Source organism: Hypanus sabinus, chromosome 16, assembly GCF_030144855.1.
Source record: "Hypanus sabinus isolate sHypSab1 chromosome 16, sHypSab1.hap1, whole genome shotgun sequence".
NCBI lineage: Eukaryota > Metazoa > Chordata > Chondrichthyes > Myliobatiformes > Dasyatidae > Hypanus > Hypanus sabinus.
The window spans coordinates 64,836,365-64,856,260 of NC_082721.1; the positions used below are offsets into that span (position 1 = coordinate 64,836,365).

The 19,896-nt window shown below is 42.9% G+C and overlaps 1 protein-coding gene across 1 annotated transcript in view; it reads right to left on the reverse strand.

The window, feature by feature from the left end:
• LOC132406383 (adhesion G protein-coupled receptor E1-like) overlaps nucleotides 1-19,896 on the reverse strand; it is a 76,248-nt gene that overhangs the window by 48,856 nt on the left and 7,496 nt on the right. Inside the window, exons 2-8 of the mRNA XM_059991987.1 lie at nucleotides 15,884-15,979; nucleotides 14,264-14,380; nucleotides 13,454-13,591; nucleotides 5,288-5,428; nucleotides 4,304-4,426; nucleotides 2,891-3,031; nucleotides 1,894-2,016 (exon numbers count right to left, since the gene is read on the reverse strand). Of these exons, the coding sequence (XP_059847970.1) occupies nucleotides 1,894-2,016; nucleotides 2,891-3,031; nucleotides 4,304-4,426; nucleotides 5,288-5,428; nucleotides 13,454-13,591; nucleotides 14,264-14,380; nucleotides 15,884-15,979 (879 nt within the window). The remainder of the gene's footprint in view (nucleotides 1-1,893; nucleotides 2,017-2,890; nucleotides 3,032-4,303; nucleotides 4,427-5,287; nucleotides 5,429-13,453; nucleotides 13,592-14,263; nucleotides 14,381-15,883; nucleotides 15,980-19,896) is intronic.

Here is a 19,896-nt window from a genome sequence, read left to right on the forward strand (position 1 = left end):
TGGATTAAAGTGAGGGAGAGTTGCACAAATCGTCAGCCACACTCTCTCGTCCCGACCTATCTGTATCCAGTTGCAAGACGGAGTTGAGATGGCTGGAGATAAGTCTTTACACTCTTTAGCATGGTCTTCTCTGCTATGCTGAATGATGCCTTCCACGATTGTCAGGATGGTATACACGTCAGATACAGGACTGGCGGTGGGCTATTCAACCTCCGGCGTCTACAGGCTGTTACAAAGGTAAAGGAGACCGTCGTCAGAGACCTCTTATTCGCTGATGATTGCGCCCTCAACGCCAGCACAGAGCAGAAGATGCAGCGAGAAATGGACTGCTTCTCACGAGCCTGTGACAACTTTGGACTTACAATCAGCACCAAAAAGACCAAAATTATGTACCAGCCCGCACCCGGAAAACCCTACCAGGAACCACACATCACAGTAAAGGGGCAGAAGCTACTGGCAGTCGACAGCTTTACTTATCTGGGCAGTACTCTATCACGAGCGGTGAACATAGATGCAGAGATCAGCAACAGAATTGCCAAAGCCAGTGCTGCCTTTGGGAGACTCCGTGAGAATGTATGGGAGTGGAGAGGACTCAGCCTTACCACCAAGCTGAAGGTCTACCGAGCAGTGGTTCTCACCACCCTCCTCTATGCCAGCGAGACCTGGACTGTCTACAGCAGGCACGCTAAACAGCTCAACCACTTCCACTTGAGCTGCCTCCGCAGACTTCTCCACGTATGATGGCAGGACAAAGTCCCAGACACGGAGGTCCTGGAGCGGGCTAGCACCCACAGCGTCTACACCCTCCTACAGAAAGCCCAAGCCAGATGGGCTGGCCATGTCGTCAGGATGTCTGATAGTCGACTACCAAAACAGCTGCTGTATGGAGAGCTGAGCCAGGGCAAGCACTCAGTTGGAGGGCAGAAGAAACGTTTCAAAGACTGCCTCAAAGACCTCAACATCAATCCCAGTAGCTGGGAATCACTTGCTCTGGACCGCCCAACCTGGTGGAGCAGGACCACTAAAGGAGCGCATGCAGCAGAAATCAGACGCACCGCAGAGGCTCAGAGGAAACGCGATGCGCGCAGGGCTCGAGCTACCTCCACTTCCACTGCAGCACCTACCCTCATGTGTCCCACATGTGGGCGAGTTTTCAGGGCCCGGATTGGCCTCACCAGTCACCTCCGGACCCACAGACACAAACCCTCCACCTGACAGAAGTCATGGTCGTCTTCAACTCCGAAGGACGAACAACAACATTTATTACTCCAACCTATAGTATATTTTATATATTGCACTGTACTGTACAAATTTCATGACATATGTCAGTGATAGTCAACCAGAGTTTGATGCTGATTCTGTTGGAGCTGGTATTAACAGCCGTGTGTTACAGAGGGGGAGTGGGCAATGGGGAGGTGTATAGGGTGTGTGTGGTTCTATTGAACAGTAACGTGGCTCTGAACCTGGGCTGGGGTTGGACACATCTCAATCCCAGTGTCTGGCCCAGTCACTCCACTGAATGGATTCTGTGATTATGACTTTGCCCAGGTGGGAATTTGGGGAACATGACTGGAATAGTGATGACCATTCCAGCTAAAGAGGCCAACCAGGTCAGACATGGTCCTAAACGATGTGTTGTGTGGTTTCCTGCTTCCAAGGGATCTGCCTGACCAATAAATTCATGTCACAGTGTCTAAGATATTCAAAACCGCAGAAAAATAATACCATAATTTTTCCAAAACCCACAACCTATCTGAGGGATTTACACAGTGCAGACACTGTCTATTTATTCTTTAATTCCAAGAATATCTTCAGGATAATGCTGGAGGATTGATGACACCAAAACTGCCTTGATATAAATTCCCCATTTTCATGGAGGTAGGATGTCCTTACCTTCACAAACCTTCCCTGCAGTAGGTTTCTGAAACCCTGCAACACAGTTGCACTGGTACGAACCCACTGTGTTGTTGCAAGTTGCATGTTGGTCACAGGGCGAGGATTCACACTCGTCAATATCTGTGTGAACAGACAAAATCCTTCACAATCGTAAACATTGTTTGTTCCCTGTTACACATGTCTCACTTTCTCGGGACAAAGGTGTAGCTGTGGTATTTCACATGTGGCAAGCTATACCTGACCTTTGGTGGGACATGAGGTGGAGTTCTCACTTCAAACCTGTCCAGACCATCTCCCTCACTCTTTCTCCAGTCCATCAACAAATGCATTGATTATGCTTCCTACGATCATACAGAACTGAGAAACGTTATCATTTTAGATGCCTGTTTCCAAGCTGCTCTCATCTTTAAATAGTCCATCACTGACTCTTCTCCTCCCTCTTAGGATCACATCTGTGTCCCTATAGATTACTCAGACCCTCACTGAACCTGCACCAAGAGGGTGACATTAGACTGTGCGAGAGTTTGGGAACCAAGATTGATTTAGTAATCAGCTTGCCAGCTAGAGCTGCCACTTCCAGACTCAACTGTTCCTGGATAATGTACTAATCCATCTCCTGATCCTAAAGTAATTTGACTGGTCAATAAATTCATTTCCCAAACTCTAAAATATAATGTCATAGAGTAATACTACAGAGAAAAAGACCCTTTGGCCCATCTCATCCATACCAACCACAATGAGCTATTCCCATTTGCTTGTGAATCCCTTTTCCCTTTCCATTTGAACTAATGGTCAGATTTATCAAAGGAAACAACAGAAAAAACAATGATAACTTTCCCACCTCCCCACAATAACTCCAGTGTGCAATTTGCACAATACAGTGCCCATTAAATTCTTCTTTAGCTGCAGGACTCTGCAGGAGAAATGTGGAGGACTGATATCCACAATCAGTTGGGGTTTATTCTCCATTTTTATGTTGATACCAAGTCCTTACCTTCACAAACTTTCTTTGTGATGAGGTTGGCGGTCGCAGGTAATGCCTGAAACCCTGCGTTGCAGTTGCACTGGTAGGATCCCACTACATTGATACAAGTTGCGTGTTCGTGACAAGGTGAGGACTTGCATTCATCGATATCTGTGTGAACAGGGAAAATCTCTCTCAATAGTAAACATGGATTGCTCCCTTTTATACCCGGGCTCTGTGGGTCGGGATGGAGTAACTCAGCACTGTGTTGCTTAATCCAGAGAAGACCTCCGCTGGAACAAAGGATTGAGTGACTATTCTTGGGAAGGGGCCTTACAGTTTGAGAAAGAAAATCAGTTGAATGGAGTTAAGGAACAGGAAAAGGCCTTAAGATTTGAAGTAGAAAGACAGGTGGCTGGAGCCAGCAGTTAGAATGCTACGATGGAGCGCATTCTGACTGACTGTGTCACCATCAAATATGTAGGGGTCACTGCTCAGCTCCAGCGAAAACTCCCAAGATTGTAAACTCAGCCAGTTCATGTGGGCGTTAGCCTCACCACCATTTAGGACATCTTGAAAACAGATTTTAAAATGGTGGCATCCATCATTAAGAAAGACCTCCACCCAGGGACATGTCACTTCTCAATATTGCCTATCATGGAGGAGTTACAGAAGCCTGAAGACAAACATTCAACCTTTTAGGAATAGCTTCTCCTCTAACATCAGATTTCTGAACAGACAATGAACCCATTAATATTTCCTCGCTAATTTTGCTCTCTATATTTACCATTTAATTAATTTTCAAATATATATTTGTGACTCCAACTTATAGTATATCTTTATATTGGACTGTACTGCACAAATTTCATGACATATGTCAGTGATAGTCAACTGGAATTTGATGCTGATTCTGTTGGAGCCGTTATTGTTGGCTCTGTGTTGCAGGGGGGAAGTGGTCAATGAGGAGGTGTACAGGGTGTCTGTGGCTCTATTGAACATTAACGTGACTGAGCCTGGGCTGGAGTTGGACACATCCCAATCCCAGTGTTTGGCCCAGCCGCTCCACTGAACAGGTTCTGTGAGTATGACTTTGCCCAAGTGGGAATTAGGGAAACATGACAGGAATAATGATGACCACACCAGCTAAAGAGGCCAACCAGGTCAGACATGGTCCTAAACAATGTGTTGTGTGGTCTCCTGCTTCCAAGGGATCTGCCTGTTCAATAAATTCATGTCACAGTGTCTAAGATATTCAAAACCACAGAAAAATAATTTCATCATTTTTCCAAAACCCACAGCCTATCTGAGGGATTTACACAGTGCAGGCACTGTCTGTTTATTATTTAATTCCAAGAATATCTTCAGGATAATGCTGAAGGATTGACGACACCAAAACTGCCTTGATATAAATTCCCCATTTTCATGGAGGTAGGATGTCCTTACCTTCACAAACCTTCCCTGCAGTAGGTTTCTGAAACCCTGCAACACAGTTGCACTGGTACGAACCCACTGTGTTGTTGCAAGTTGCATGTTTGTCACATGGCGAGGATTCACACTCGTCAATATCTGTGTGAACAGACAAAATCCTTCACAATCGTAAACATTGTTTGTTCCCTGTTACACATGTCTCACTTTCTCGGGACAAAGGTGTTGCTGTGGTATTTCACATGTGGCAAGCTATACCTGACCTTTGGTGGGACATGAGGTGGAGTTCTCACTTCAAACCTGTCCAGACCATCTCACTCAACCCTTTCTCCAGTCCATCAATGATTGCATTGATGCAGCTTCCAACAATCATACAGAACTGAGAAATGTTATCATCTTAGATGGCAATCTCAAAGATGCTCTCATCTTTACATTGTCCATCACAGACTCTTCCCCTCCCTCTCAGGATCACATCCGCGTCCCCATGGATTATTCAGACCCTCACTGAACCACCTCTGAGAGGGTGACATTAGACTGTGTGAAAGTTTGTGAACCAAGTCTGGAGTAGTAATCACCATGTCAGCCAATTAGTCTCACTTGTCCCTGGACAATGCAGTACTCCATCTCCAGTTCCTAATAGAACATGACTGGTCAACGAATTCATTTCTCAAACTCTGAAATATAGAGTCATGGAATAATACAACACAGAAAAAGACCACTTGGCCCATCTTATCCATGCCAACCACAACGAGCTATTCCCATTTGCTAGTCAGTCCCTTTGCCTTCCCATTTGAACTAATGATCAGATTTATCAAAAGAAACAACAGAAAAAAACAATGATAACTTCCCCACCTCCCCACAACTCCGCTGTGCAATTTGCATGGTACAGAGCCAATTAATTTCTTGTTTAGTTATAGGACTCAGCAGGAGAATTGTGGAGGACTGATATTCACAATCCGTTGGGATTTATTTACCACTTTCATGCTGAGACAAAGTCCTTACCTTTACAAACTTTCCCTGCCGTGAGGTTGGCGGTCGCAGGTAATGCCTGAAACCCTGTGTTGCAGTTGCATTGGTAGGCTCCCACTACATTGATACAAGTTGCATGTTCGTGACAAGGTGAGGACTTGCATTCATCGATATCTGTGTGAACAGGGAAAATCTCTCTCAATAGTAAACATGGATTGCTCCCTTTTATACCCGGGCTCTGTGGGTCGGGATGGAGTAACTCAGCACTGTGTTGTTAATCCAGAGAAGACCACCGCTGCAACAAAGGATTGAGTGAGTATTCTCGGGAAGGGGCCTTATGGTTTGAAAAAGAAAATCAGCTGAATGGATTAACAAACAGGTGGAATTGACTCAAGGAACCAAATGGTCGGTCACCTGTTGGAATCGGGGATGGTTGCCACCCTGCTCTCCACCCTATGAGCTTATTGATAACAGTGTGGAAGGTTGGCAGCAGCCTCACCTTCTGTACTGGAGCTGCTTTTCACTGGACGGGAGCAGGGGAGGAAAGAGGACTCTCAGTGCTCCACTCCTCTTTAATGTGACTGTGGGAGGACCAGGTTTAGTCACATTTAAATTTCAGTTTATTGCCCACTCCCTCCCTGAATCTGCATTGGAAAGTTAGCATTGGAAATACTCAGTAGGTCAGGCAGCATCTGTGAATGAGAAACAGAATGCTGGGAGATTCCAGCACCATCCCTGGTTTCAGATTTCCAGCATGCTCGACTCTGCACCCTACATTTTAATTTTACTTTCTCTTTAATTGTGGCCATTCATCCATTACCTGAATGCATTGTGTCTCCTTTACAAACTCGGTCTCCCCACCCTGTCAGGGATACACTTTCCTGTCTCATTTTCTTACTTTTCCAGTTTTTCTCTTCACAGATGTTGTCTGATCCTCTGACCTTCTCCATTCTCTCGCTCGGGATCTCCAGTTTCACAATTTGCAGTATTTACGCCATACGAGAATAAGGCATAGGCCCATCGAGTCAGCTCCACCATTCTATCATGGCTGATTTATTATCCCTCTCAACCCCACTGCCCTGTAACCTTTGATGCACTTCCTAGTCTATCATCTCATCTGTCAACTTGCGCTATAAATAGACTAAATGATTTGACCTCCACGACCATCTGAGAATATTTCATGGATCGTTCCCTGTTACCCTGTGATCCATGGGTCTGAATGGATAACTCACCTCCTTGTTACTTAAACAGAGAGCAGAACTCTGCTGGAACAAAGGACTGAGAGACGGTTCTTGGGGAGGGAACTTAAGGGTTGAGGCAGAATATCAGTTCAAATTATAAAGTAAGTTTTATTATCAAAGTGCAGATATGTCACCATATAATGCTGTCAATATAGTGCCAAAATACCCCTACCCCAAAAAAAATTGCAAAAACAGTATGGTCATTTCTTGTACTTTCAGACATACTGAACAACATATCAAAAGTTGGACAGAAACGGGGCATGGGAAAGTAAAAAAATCTGATGTTAAAAAAATGGCTGCCAATGAAAAGAATCGGACACATTCCTTTCTTATTTTGCTATATTTCACTGTTTCTAAAAATGGTAGTGCCATAATTGTGGTATAAAATGTAAATGGGAGTACCCGCAGGGTATGTTTTATTGCCAGAATTATGAACTATTATTTCATGACGTCACACTGTGGATCCACTACCAGCACATGGTCGAGATTGCCAGGGCACTTGTTGCGGCTGATTGAATGAGGTCATGGGAGATGCATCTTAGTGCCATCTCAGCTTCCTTGCCAATATTCACGGCCGCTGGCCATCCGAATGATCTGAAGTCAGCTCGTCTCTATCTCCAGAAGATGCATGCATTGGAGGATGACAACCATGAGGTTCATCAGAAGTTCCAGTCTGGACTCCATGTAGTCTGATGCAGCAGCCAATACTGGGCTGGCCTTGGCTCCGATCTTGTGATAGAACAGACACTAGTGCGCTCACTAAAAAGCCAAGGGGACCTAACGCGAGGAAGTGGGATGTAAGAGCACCAGAGAACAGTCTGGACTATGTCTTCCACTGTGTCATCCTCTTACAACCTTGCCATGCAAGAGCTGACCATGAATAGTTACACAACAGGTGAACAACATAAGGAGTTGTCCACCTCCAGAGTGAGTAGAGATGAGGCTGACCTTGAAAAAGTCGCAGCAAAACTGGACTGTTCCACGCCATTTTTGGATGATAAATCATTGTGCAACATCATCACAGGGGTTTATGCAATTGAGGATGTCAATGTACATGACCTGTTGGCAATAGGAAATGACATAGTTAGGAAGATGGACAGACACTCAGTTTTCTTGTATTCGCACAAGGGGAGTTTGAAGGTCAAGACACTAGCATCCAGCAGGGCAGTCAAATTTGCTGAAGACCGTACCATAGATCCAGCGTTGTTATTCCAGAGGTTCCTAGTTGTGTCACAGACAGGTGATCTCCGGCTAGACGAAGTGGTGAACTATGAACCTTGTCCATATCCGATGTCTTTGATTGAAGCAAAGAACATCTAGCGCCAGCTGGATAAGCCACAACTGGCAGAAGCAATAAAGAATGATGTCACCTCCAAATCGGACAATGGTGTCACCCACACAGTGACAGATCACTGTATTCTAGATGGGGGATCACTTCTGCACCACTTAAAATGGATGGAGGGGTGCACCTACAGTTCAATTGCAGATGACTATGCCTCATTCACTGTCAAACACAATGTCAGAGCCACTGTAGTGTCTGACAGTTATGGGGTTGAGCCAAGCATAAAGGACCGTACTCATTAGCATCAAAGTGGAAATTTGAATGTGAACAAGGTGAACATTACAGGAATGACAAAATTTGTTGGAGAAAAGGAGGACTTCTTGTCAAATGAGACAAACAAGTAGGTAATTATCCAGCTCATCATGGAACATTTGCGACAGAGAGGCTGCGAAGTGATTCAAGCTGAAGGAGATACCGACGTTGAGATCACAAAAGCAGCTGTCACAATGTCTGCTTTCAAATCTACCACCCTCATTGGAGAAGACGCAGATCTCCTCGTACTCTTGCTCTACCATGTAGCGGTAACAAACTACACTGAACTCTATTTCCACTCGGACAAGGCAAAATCAAATGCCTATAATATCAAGGTCCTTAAGCAGATACTCGGAGAAGCAGCTTGTAATGATCTATTGTTTCACCATGCCTTTACCAGATGCGACTCAACGTCCAGAGTATTTGGGATTGGAAAGAAGTCTGAATTCCAAAGAATCATCAAGAAAGAAAGGGGAATCAGTGACTGTTTGAAAACGTTCTGTTTACCAAAGCAAAGTCAGGATGTTGTGGAAACCAATGGCTGTAGGGCAATGGTGGCGTTGTTCAATGGAAATCAGAATGACTTCCTGTGATCTATCAGATACAATATGCTCTGCAAGAATGTCACGCCTGAAAGACTGCTACCAACCTTCTCAGCCTGTAAATTTCACTCCCTGTGGACTTACTACCAGGTTATCGAGTGGATGGGCTGTACTGATGAAATGGAGCCGTCTGTGTGGGGATGGAGGTTAGAAGGGGAAAAACTCATTCCAGTGATGACAGACAAAAGGCCTGCTCCAGAGGTACTTATTCAGATGATTCACTTCAACTGTTCGGGAGGGTGCAATACGCTAAAGTGTACCTGCAAAAAGCATGGGCTGGAATGCACCAGTGCATGTGGGCATGGCCAAGATGGAAACTGTGACAATATGACAAATGAGCCAGTGATAGAAGAGGATGATGAACAAAACTGCATCTGAGAAGCCATAAGGTAGCATATTGTGTGTCATGATGTCAGTACTTAATACCAGAGTTGTCCCTTGATTACATGATTGATGACGTCATGATGTCAGTACAAATGCAACTTTCATTCCAGGAACTGCTGTTATTTGAAAAATATTGGTGAAAAGAGCATTAATTAAAACATCAGGTTTTAAAAAAACTTGCAATTTGATGGTTATCAGTCAGATTTTGATGTTTGTCATCTGGCAGCCATCTTGTTTTTTGTTGTCATTTTTGGAGACTTTCCCGTGTGTCAAAATGGTCCAACTTCTGATATGTTGTTTTCCACATCGAATAGTACAAAAAACAATCATAAAACGTTATTTTTTGGGGGTTAGGTTGTATATTGACCCGTCTCATATATAACCCTGAGATTTGTCTTCTTGTGGATATAATCAATGAGTTTATCGAATAATAACCATAACAGAATCAATGAAAGATGCCCAACTAGAGCAGTCACCCAGAGTGCAGAAGACAACAAACTCTGCTAACATAAACAGAAATAATAATAATGATAATAATAATAAATAAACAATAAATATCGACAACATGAGATGAGGAGTCTTTGAAACTGGTTCTGGGAACATGTCGATGATGCAAGTGAAGTTTTGTGAAGTTATTTCCTTTGGTTCAAGAGCCTGATGGTTTAGCGGTAGTAACTGTTCCTGAACTTAGTAATGTGAGTCCAGAGGCTCTTCACCTTTTTACTGATGGCAGCAGCGAGAAGAGAGCATGTCCTGGTTGGTGGTGATCACTGATAATGTATGCTGCTTTTCCCATAATGGCCTGGTCTATATCCACTATTTTTTGTAACATTTTCTGCTCAAGGGCATTGGTGTGTCCACACCAGGCTGTGCTGTAGCTAGTAAATCCACTCTCCACTACACATCTGTAGATGTTTGTCAACAGTTCTATGAAATGGAGTTCGGTAATAGCTGAAATTGACTCAAGTTCATATACCCACCACTAAACATCTGTGGAAGATTGTCAATGTTTTATGAAATGGAGTTTAGGAATTGACTCAAGGAACTGAATGTTGAGTTGTCTGCTGGAAGCTGTGATTTTTGGTACCCTGTTCTCCATCCCATGGGGCTGTCGATACCAATGTGGAAGGTCTGCAGTGGCCCCACTTTCTCTGCTGCCACTGCTTTTCATGCGGTTGGAGTGGGAAAGGGAAGAACGACTCTCATTGCTCCATTGATCTTTAATGTGACTGCGCCAAGACCAGGTTTGGTCACATTCGAGTTTTATTTCATTGCCTCGTCCCTGCCTGTATATGCACTGGAAATACTCAGCAGGTCAAGCAGCATCTGTGAGTGAGAATCATAACACTGGGTGCTTCCAGCATCATTCCTTGTTTCAGATTTCCAGCATTCTCTACACTGTACCCTACATTTTTATTTCTATTTCTTTCTAACCATGCTCGTTCATCTATTAACTGGATGCATTGTGTCCTCTTCACAAATCTGGTCTCCACCATTTCAGTGAACCCCCTTTCTCATTTTTTCCAGCTCCTTGAACCAGTTTCTCTCTCACAGCTACTGCCCGATCTTCTGAGCTTCTCCACTCTCCATTTGTAGATCAAATTTCACCATTTGCAATAGTTAAGACCATAAGACCATGAAATATAGGAGCAGAATTATGCCATTTAGCCCACAGAGTATAGTCTGCCATTCCATTATAGCTGATTTATTATCCCTCTTAACCCCATTCTCACGCCTTCTACCTGTAACCATTGGCACCCTTACTAATTAAGAACCTCTTAAACTCCACTTTAAATACAAACAAAGATTTGGATCTAAGGGCTTAAGAAGAAGAAAAACTATTAGGCTCTTAAACCAAAGACAATAACTTCTGAAAGTAAATGAATCTCATTGTGGTATATGCTGATATATATGTACTTTGATAATAAATTTACTTTGACTTTGATTATGATGTTGATCGATGTGGGAATTTAGGATTCTTGACTTAAGCGGTAATGACCATGGTAGTTAAAACTGTCAGCCAGCTCGGATGTGGTCCTAAAGGTTGTGTTGATGGTGGTTTCCTCTTTTCAAAGGATCTGCCCGGTCAATATGGGTGGACGGAGCTAACAAATTGCTACAGATGTACAACGGCAGCATTCTGACTAAATGCATCACCATCAAGAATGGAGGAGCCACTGCAAAGCAACAGAAAAACATGCTGAGGGTTGTAACCTCAGCCAGTTCCTGTGGGTGTTAGCCTCACTATCATTTAGGACATCTTGAGTACATGATGCATTAAAAAGGTGGCATCCATCATTAAAGAACCCGCCACCCAGGACACGGCCTCTTTTCCTTACTGCCAATCATGGAGGAGGTACAAAAGCCTGAAGACAAATACTCAACTTTTTAGGAATATCTTCTCCTCCACCATCAGTATTCAGAACAGACAATGAATCCATGAATACTACCTCTATTTTTGCTCTCTTTATTTACTACTTAGTTAATTTTCGAATATATATTTCTGACTAATTTATAGTACATTTCATATATTGCACTGTACAGCTTCAGCAAAGCAACAAATTTCGCAACATATGTCAGTGAAAATAAACCTGATTCCAATTTCTGGTTCTGTTGGACCCATATCCCGAGGCAATAAATTCCACAGGTTCACCACCCTCTCCAAAAAAAATTCAAGTGACTACAGGCCTAAAACCATCAAATGCTTCTCATACGTTAATAGTGTCATTCCTAGGATCATTCTCGTGAACTTTCTCTGGACCCCCTCCATTGCCAGAACATCTTTTCTTAGATAAGGGGCACAAATACATTCTGAGCAATGCCTTATCAAGCCTCAGCATTACATTCTCGCTTTTATATTCTAGTCCTCTCTTTTATTCAGCATTAATAATCAGAGCCCCCACTATTTTGTTTACCTTACCCCGTCTTTAATATTTCCTCTCAAAGCAGCAGCCACAAGATTATTCTTTAACTTTAGGAAATGCTCCAACACCGCTAATCTCTTTGACTTACCATATATTTCTTGCCAACTATCAGTGACAAAAAGTCACTGGTTCTTGAACACAAACACACACAACTGACGCTACGGTAGAAACCGGTTAATTAGGGGAGCCATTTTTTGGAACAACTCTTAAAGAACAAAAACTAAATTTAGAAAATAGCCCCATTTCCCTTCATTATTTGGGACAACTCTGTCACTTAATTGGTGCAGGAGCCTTTCCAAACAGTTTCTAACTAGTCTGAGGCACATGCAGTTGTGTGGCCATTAGACTCTCGTCTATGCTCAGAGCAATCAGCCTTTAAATAGCGTCAGTTACATGTGTTTGTGTTCAAAAAGCAGTGACTTTAGTCATTGAAAGCTGGCAAGAAATTAGCAGCAAGAAAATTTGTGACTGTTTTGCTCACCAGAGTTTCAACCGTTCAGGCTTGAAGATACCAGAAATGGCCACGAGCGAAACTGAAACCATTTCACTACTTCAACAAATAAGGAATTACAAAGGTATCGACAATCATCTTGAATGTTATCAATGAAAATGAAGAACTGGAGGATGCAATTGTCCAAAGTAATAATTAATGGCAGTCCATTATCTGCACTATCTGAGCTGATTTTGTTCATTTACAACCAATCAAAACTACACAGCAGATTAATCCCTCTGTTGATAACTATTAAGAATTAATACACTGTTTTATAGTACTCTAGTAGTACTGGCAGTGTACTAATTTGTCTGTATTTCATTTAAATACGTAACTTGTTACTCAGTTAAATGATAGTTTGACTTATTAATAAGTTATAATATTTCCATGAAACTTTGGCTAATTGGGACAACCACTGATTAGGCCAAAATGTACTGGTCCTGATGGGTCCCAATTATCAAGAATACATTGTATTTAAAAACTCTGCTCTCAGCAGAGTATAACATCTAATATACACACACATATGCGTGATTGACACTAGTTAGAAATTGTTCGGCAATCATCTTCTGCCCCAATTAAGTGGCATGTTGTCAATGTAACCGAAGAGAATCTTGGCAATGTTTGCAATTAGTTTTCATTTTTTCAGAGTTCTCCCAAATAACCAGCTGCCCCAATTAACTGATGGCCTGATTAATCAGAATCCACTGTATTTAATGTATGTTTTTCTTGTGAATGATGCTTTTTGATGCTATGTGCCTGTGATGGTGCTGTGGTAAGACTGTAAGGTCAAAAGACATAGGAGCAGAATTAGGTCATTTGACCCATCTGGAGAGTTTTACATTGCAATAGTGCACAAATCTATTTGTTCATATTACAATAAACTGAACTCTGACTTTGACCTTGGCCACCCTGAAGATTGCCAATTTGACCTTTATTCTATGTCACGGTTATTTATGGTCATTACCTTCACAGCTCCTCCTTCCATTGGAGCCAGCCTTCTCAGTCGACTGAAAACCGGTGCTGCAGATGCACTGGAATGAACCATCTGTGTTCTGACAAGTTGCTTCACGGGCACACGGAGAGGAATTACATTCGTCGATATCTGCACAGACAGAGAAACACTTCAGAGATCTTTCGACTATACATTAGGGTCCCTTCGTTCTTTAATATTCCCTAGTGTTCTACCGTACACGGTATATAACCAATGTTTGAGATCTCCACCCTCACGCTTATCAGAGTTAAATTTCATCTCCATTACCCTGCCCTGACTTCTGTACAAAGTCCTTACAGATGGCACCGGAATTGAACTCCAAACTCTGACAACCCGAAATGCAATAGTGTCACATTAACTGCTTCTCAACTGTAGAGTCACAGAAAAGTACTGCACAGAAGGAGGCCCATCAGCCCATCTAGTCAGTGCTGATCCATTTAAACAGCCTACTGCCATCGACCTGCACCAGCCCCATAACCCTCTGTACCCCTACTATCCACGTACCTATCCAAACTTCTCTTAAATGTTGAAATGAGGTTCGCATGCACACCTTGTGCTGACAGCTCGTTCCACACTCTCACAACCCTCTGAGTGAAGAAGTTCCCCTCATGTTCCTCTATTTGTAGTCCCTCCCATCCTCAGTGGAAGAAGCCTGTTTGCATTTACTCTGACTACAATATACCCCTCACAATTTTGTTTAATTCACAGTCTCTAACACATTCACAACTAATAATTCAGATCTTGAATTTAATTCTTGATTTCATAGTTACTTAAAGTCCTCACCTTCACAGTCCTGATTGACTGTATTGTACCCATCCTTGCATTGACACTTGTAAGAACCAATTGTGTTCCAACACTTTTTGCGAGATCCACATGGAGACGTTTCACATTCATTGATATCTGTGTAAAGATGGAAAATTCTTTACAATCGTAAACATTTTGCTCTCCATTACAAGTGGATTCTACTGCAGTTGGTGGAATTTAGAAAATAACACATCGGGGTGCCACGGTAGAGAGCAGTTAGCACAATGCAATTTCAGCTCACTGATCAAAGTTCAGCTCAAAGTTCAGAGATCAATTCCGATACTGTCTGGGAGGAGCTTGTACATTCTCCCCAGGAGTGTGTGGATTTCCTCCAAGTGTTGCAGTTTCCTCCCAGTGTCCAAAGCCGTACTGGTTGGTAGGCTAATAGGCTAATTGGTTATTGTAAAATGTCCTGTGATCAGGCTAGGGTTAAATAGGTGGGTTGCTACAGTGTGGCTCATTGGACCAGAAGGGCCTGTTCCACTCTATATCTCGAAATAAATAAATAACATTAAAGTTGACTTTTGTAGTAACACACTTTTAAAAAAATGCCAGACTGTCTTCAAAACCATTTGGTTCACACATACCCTTCATGGAAGGCCACCCACTGTCCTCACTGGTCCATGGGTCAAGTCCAGACCCACCAATGTGCTTGACAGATACATGTCGATACCATCTTCACACCAAAGACACTCCCTGAATATTGGTAGCACTACCATCACGTTAAATCAACTGGTTAAAAAGGTATATGGCGTGTTGGCCTTCATTAGTTGAGAATTTGTGTTCAAGAGATATGAGGAAATGTTGCAGGTCTATAAAACTCTGCTTAGACCACAATCATCCATACTGGAATTTCTGTATTTACTGGAGTGGTACTCATTGAGGTCTTCTGCTGCTGTAGGTCATCCATTTAAAGGTTCAATATATTGTGCATTCAGAGATGTCCTTCTGCACACCATTGATGTAACATATCATTATTTCAATCACTGTCACCTTCCTGTCAGTTTGAACCAGTCTGGCCTTTCTGTTATGTATTTAATGCCTCAAAAATATTTGAGTAATATTGTAAATATATTCATTGATTAAGTGTTCTGGATCATTTAAATAAAACTAAACGTACATGAGCTATCCCTGGTTCTGGCTTCGTATTGTTGCTTTTAATTAGTTTTATATTTCAGAGTTACAAAACATAACACTTTCTCATTACAAGGTGTTTTCGTTCACAGAACTGCCATTCACTGCATGCTCTAGAGTCTTGTGTGTGAAAATCCCGGGAGATCAGCAGTTTCTGAGATACTCAAACCACCCCGTCTGGCACCAACAATCATTCCACAGCCAAGGTCACTTACATCACATTTTTACCCCATCCTGACATTTGGTCTGAACAACAATTGAAACCTTTGACCATGTCTGCATGCTATTGTGCATTGAATCGCTGCCACATGATTGGTCGATTGGATATTTGCATTAATGAGCAGGTGTACATGTGTACCTAATAAAGTGAGCACTGAGTGTACATTCATTGACACCATTAATTGGACTGTATCATCAACTTAAACCTCAACCAAACTCAGTCACCTGAGGGAATTTAAAACTCACCGAAACATTTGTTTAGTGATGGATCAAATCGATGACCCGGTTGACAGCTGTGATTTTGGGACAGAATGTCTCGGAACAAACCACAGCACAAGATAACTAGAAGAAAGAAAATGAAGCAGTTAGACATTTGTTTCATCATTTTTACTCCTTCTCTCCTGGAAAACAACACCCCAATACTGAACATAGCCAGGGCTGATGACAGCTATGGGAGGGGGAGAGGGTTAATAGCCCCACCTCCTGAGATGGGCAAAACCGTTCTTTGGATTGATGGCGTTGAACACAGGAGTGTCAGTGCTTTGTTCTCAGAGACCAAAATCCAGCCACCGGTGTTGACTTCTGACACTGGTGTCCAAAGCTCACATGACTCCACATCACCTGTTGAAGTTATCTACACTGGGTCAGGAGGCTGATGGTTATAGGGTAATAACTTCCTGAAACTGGTGGCGTGACAACCAATTTGTGCTCGTTTACACATTGGTCATTTGACAGTCTTTGTTTATGTAGAGTTTTATGTAAATTTTCCTGTATTTCTTTATTTTTTTGTAAATGTTTTCATAAAACAAATCTCAGGATAGTACATGGTAACTTACATATACTATGATAATAAATTTACTTTGAACTTTGAAGTGATAAATATTAACTAACACCCAAACAAGGTGTTATGAGATAGTATTCGTAAGTTCATGGACATTTCAGAAATCTGATGACAGGACTGATGGCAGCTGTTTGGAAAACATTGAGTGTGGGTCTTCAGGCTCTGTACTGCTTTGTTGATGGGACTATTAAGAAGAGGCAAGTCCTGGATGGTGAGATACAGGAGCCTTAGGTCCCACAACACCAGGTTCAGGAACAGTTATTACCCAGCAACCATCAGGTTCCTAAACTACCAGGGATAACTTCACTCTCCTCAAATGATGAACTGATTCCACAACCTATTGACTCACTTTCAGGAACTCTACATCTCATGTTCTCTGTATTATATTTTTATTTTTTTTTATTATTTGCATGGTTTGAACAATTTTGCAGATTGGTTGTTTGTCATTCTTTATTTATAGTGTTTCATAAATTCTATTGTATTTATTTATGTTCTAGTAAGTGCCTGCAAGAAAATTAATTCCAAGGTAGTATATGGTGATGTGTACTTACTTTGATAATAAATTTACTTTGAGCTTAAGATTTCTAGTTTAAGTGTAATTTTCTCTCCACTGTCAACAAAGGAACTAATTATTTTCCATCACATCCCTCCAAAAGATGACCTCCAATGATTGGAGTGTTACACCATTGGACTTTCCAGCAAATTCCATGGCATCAACATGAACACAACATATCTTGGGCCCAATACATTGATGCAGTCATGAAGAAGGGACATCAGTCGTTATACTTTGATAGGAGTTTGAGGACATTTGGTATGTCAACAAAGGTATGTCAACATTTGGTATGTCAACAAAGGTATGTCAACATTTGGTATGCAAATTTCTATGGAGGAGAGTAGTCCGACTGGTTGCATCACCACCCAGTGTGGAGGCTCCAACATACAGAATCAAAAGAGTCAGCAGAAGGCTGCAGACTCAGCCGGTTCCATCACAAGCACCACCCTCCCATCATTGAGGACATCTACAAAAGACAATGCCTCAGAAGGCAGCATTCATCTTTTGGGACCTACCCCCTCCTCAGTACTACTATTAGGGAAAAAGTGAAGATGCACACTCAACAATTTAGGAACAGCTTCTTCTCTACTATTTTCTGATTTCTGAATGGTCCAAGAACCCATGAACACTACCTCACTAGTTCCTCTTTTTGTACCATGCATTTATTTTATAATTTATAGTAATTTTATGTCTGCTCAGTACTACTCACATAAAGAACAAATTTCATGTCATATAAGGCAGTTATAATGAATCTGGTTCTGATTCTTCTGTCCCAATTTCCCAAGGACTCAATGCCTTGATTTTGCAAATATTTATCTATTTGCACCTTAAATATTCCTAATGATCCAGCCTTCACCATCCTTGGTGAATTCAGAGCTCCCTTGTAATTAAAACACGAGAAAATCTGCAGTTGCGGGAAATCCAAGCAACATACACAAAATGCTGGAGGAAGTCAGCAGGCCAGGCAGCATCTATGGAAAAGAGTACAGTCAATGTTTTGAGCCAAGATTCTTCAACAGAATTAAAATGGAAGGGGAGAAGGTGGGGGAAGGAGAGAAAGAAGTGCAAGGTGGCTGGTGATAGATGAAACCGTGAGAAGGGGAGGAGGTGAAGTAAAGAGCTGAGAAGTTGATTGGTGAAAGAGATAAAGGACTGCAGAAGACGGAATATAATAGGAGAGGACAGAAGACCATGGAAGAAAAAGGAGGGGGAGGAGCACCAGAGGGAGGTTATGGGCAGGTAAGGAGATAAGGAGAGAGAGGGAAACAGGGAATGGGGAATAGGGAATGGTGAAGGAAGGGGGGGTTGCAATTACCGGATGTTTGAAAAGTTGATGTTCACACCATCAGGTTGGAGGCTACCCCGATGGAATATAAGATGTTGTTCTTCCAACCTGAATGTGGCCTCATCGTGGCAGTAGAGGAGACCATGGACTGACATGTCAGAATGGGAACAGGAATGCAATCCAGAATTGAATTGGGTGGCCACCAGGAGATCCCTTTTTGTGGCAAGTGGATCAAAGGTGTTTGATGAAGAGTTCTCCCAGTCTATGTCGGGTCTCGCGCGGGCCACACCGGGAGCACCGGAGACAATACATGACCCCAGCAGACTCTCAGGAGAAGTATCACCTCACCTGGAAAGACTGTTTGCGGCTCTGAATAATAGTGAGGGAGGAGGTGGAGGGAAAGGTGTGACACTAGTTCTACTAAGAAGGAGAAGTTCCAGGAGGGAGATCATCGGAGGGGGATGAGTGGACAAGGAAGTCAGGTAGGAAGTAATCCCTGTGGAAAGAAGAAACTGGGGGGGGAGGTGGGAGGGAAAGATGTGCTTGATAGTGTGATTCCATTGGGGATGGTAGAAGTTATGGAGAATTATCTGCTGGAAGTGGAGGCTAGTGGGGTGGTAGGTGAGGACAAGAGGAACCCTGACCCTGGTGTAGCGGAAGGAGGATGGAGTGAGGGTAGATATGTGCAAAATGGAAGAGATGAAGGTGTGGGCAGCGTAAATGGTGAAGGAAGGGAAGTTCCTTTCTCTGAAGAAGGAGAACATCTCAGTTGTTCTGGAATGAAAAGCCTCATCCTGAGAGTGGGTGCAAGGTGCAGCACCAACGCAGTCATCAATGTAGTGTAAGAAGAATTTGGAGATTGATGCTGGCGTAGGCTTGGGACATGGACTGTTCTACATAGCTGATGAAAAGGCTGGCATTTTTGGGTCCTACTTGCCAAGGAAGTAGGGACAGAGATGGAAGCAATGGAAGAAGAGCTCGGCATCATTGCGGGAATGGCGGGTGCTGGGGGACAAAGGTGAGACTCTTACTGAGGGCAGGGCATTCCACCTCAGAGAGGGGAAGGTCAGAGAGAATTGAGAAGACCCGGTACGGATGAGAACTGGGATCAGAGAGGGAAGAAGTTTGGTAGTATCTGAGGAGGGAGGAGAGTTGGGGTGTTCAGTTATCACCTCACTGTTCCAACTCATTGCCTGTAAGACACCACTAAATGTCTGTAGCAGTAAGGAGAAAGTAGGCATTCTGACGGGAGAGGGAAGAAGTCAGAAGCGCGTGGACCCAGGAGACACGGGGCTGGAGAATGGTGGTGGTTGGTAGGGAGGGGGAAGATGAGGGACTGGGGTTCTAGCAGCAGCATGTAAAGTCTCAGCCTGGATGTGCTGTTGGTTAAGGTCCGGGCTGGAGTTGGAAGGAGAGGTTGTGTAATTAGCGGTTTGAAGGTATCCAGGGTTGTTGGAACCAGCTTTGACAGCGGTGGAATACAGGTTTTGAATTTGCTTGGGATTGTTGGACAGGATCTCTTGTAACTAAGTCCCTTTACCCATGACTCTCCAAGTGAAAAGAAATCCCAGATTTTGCTT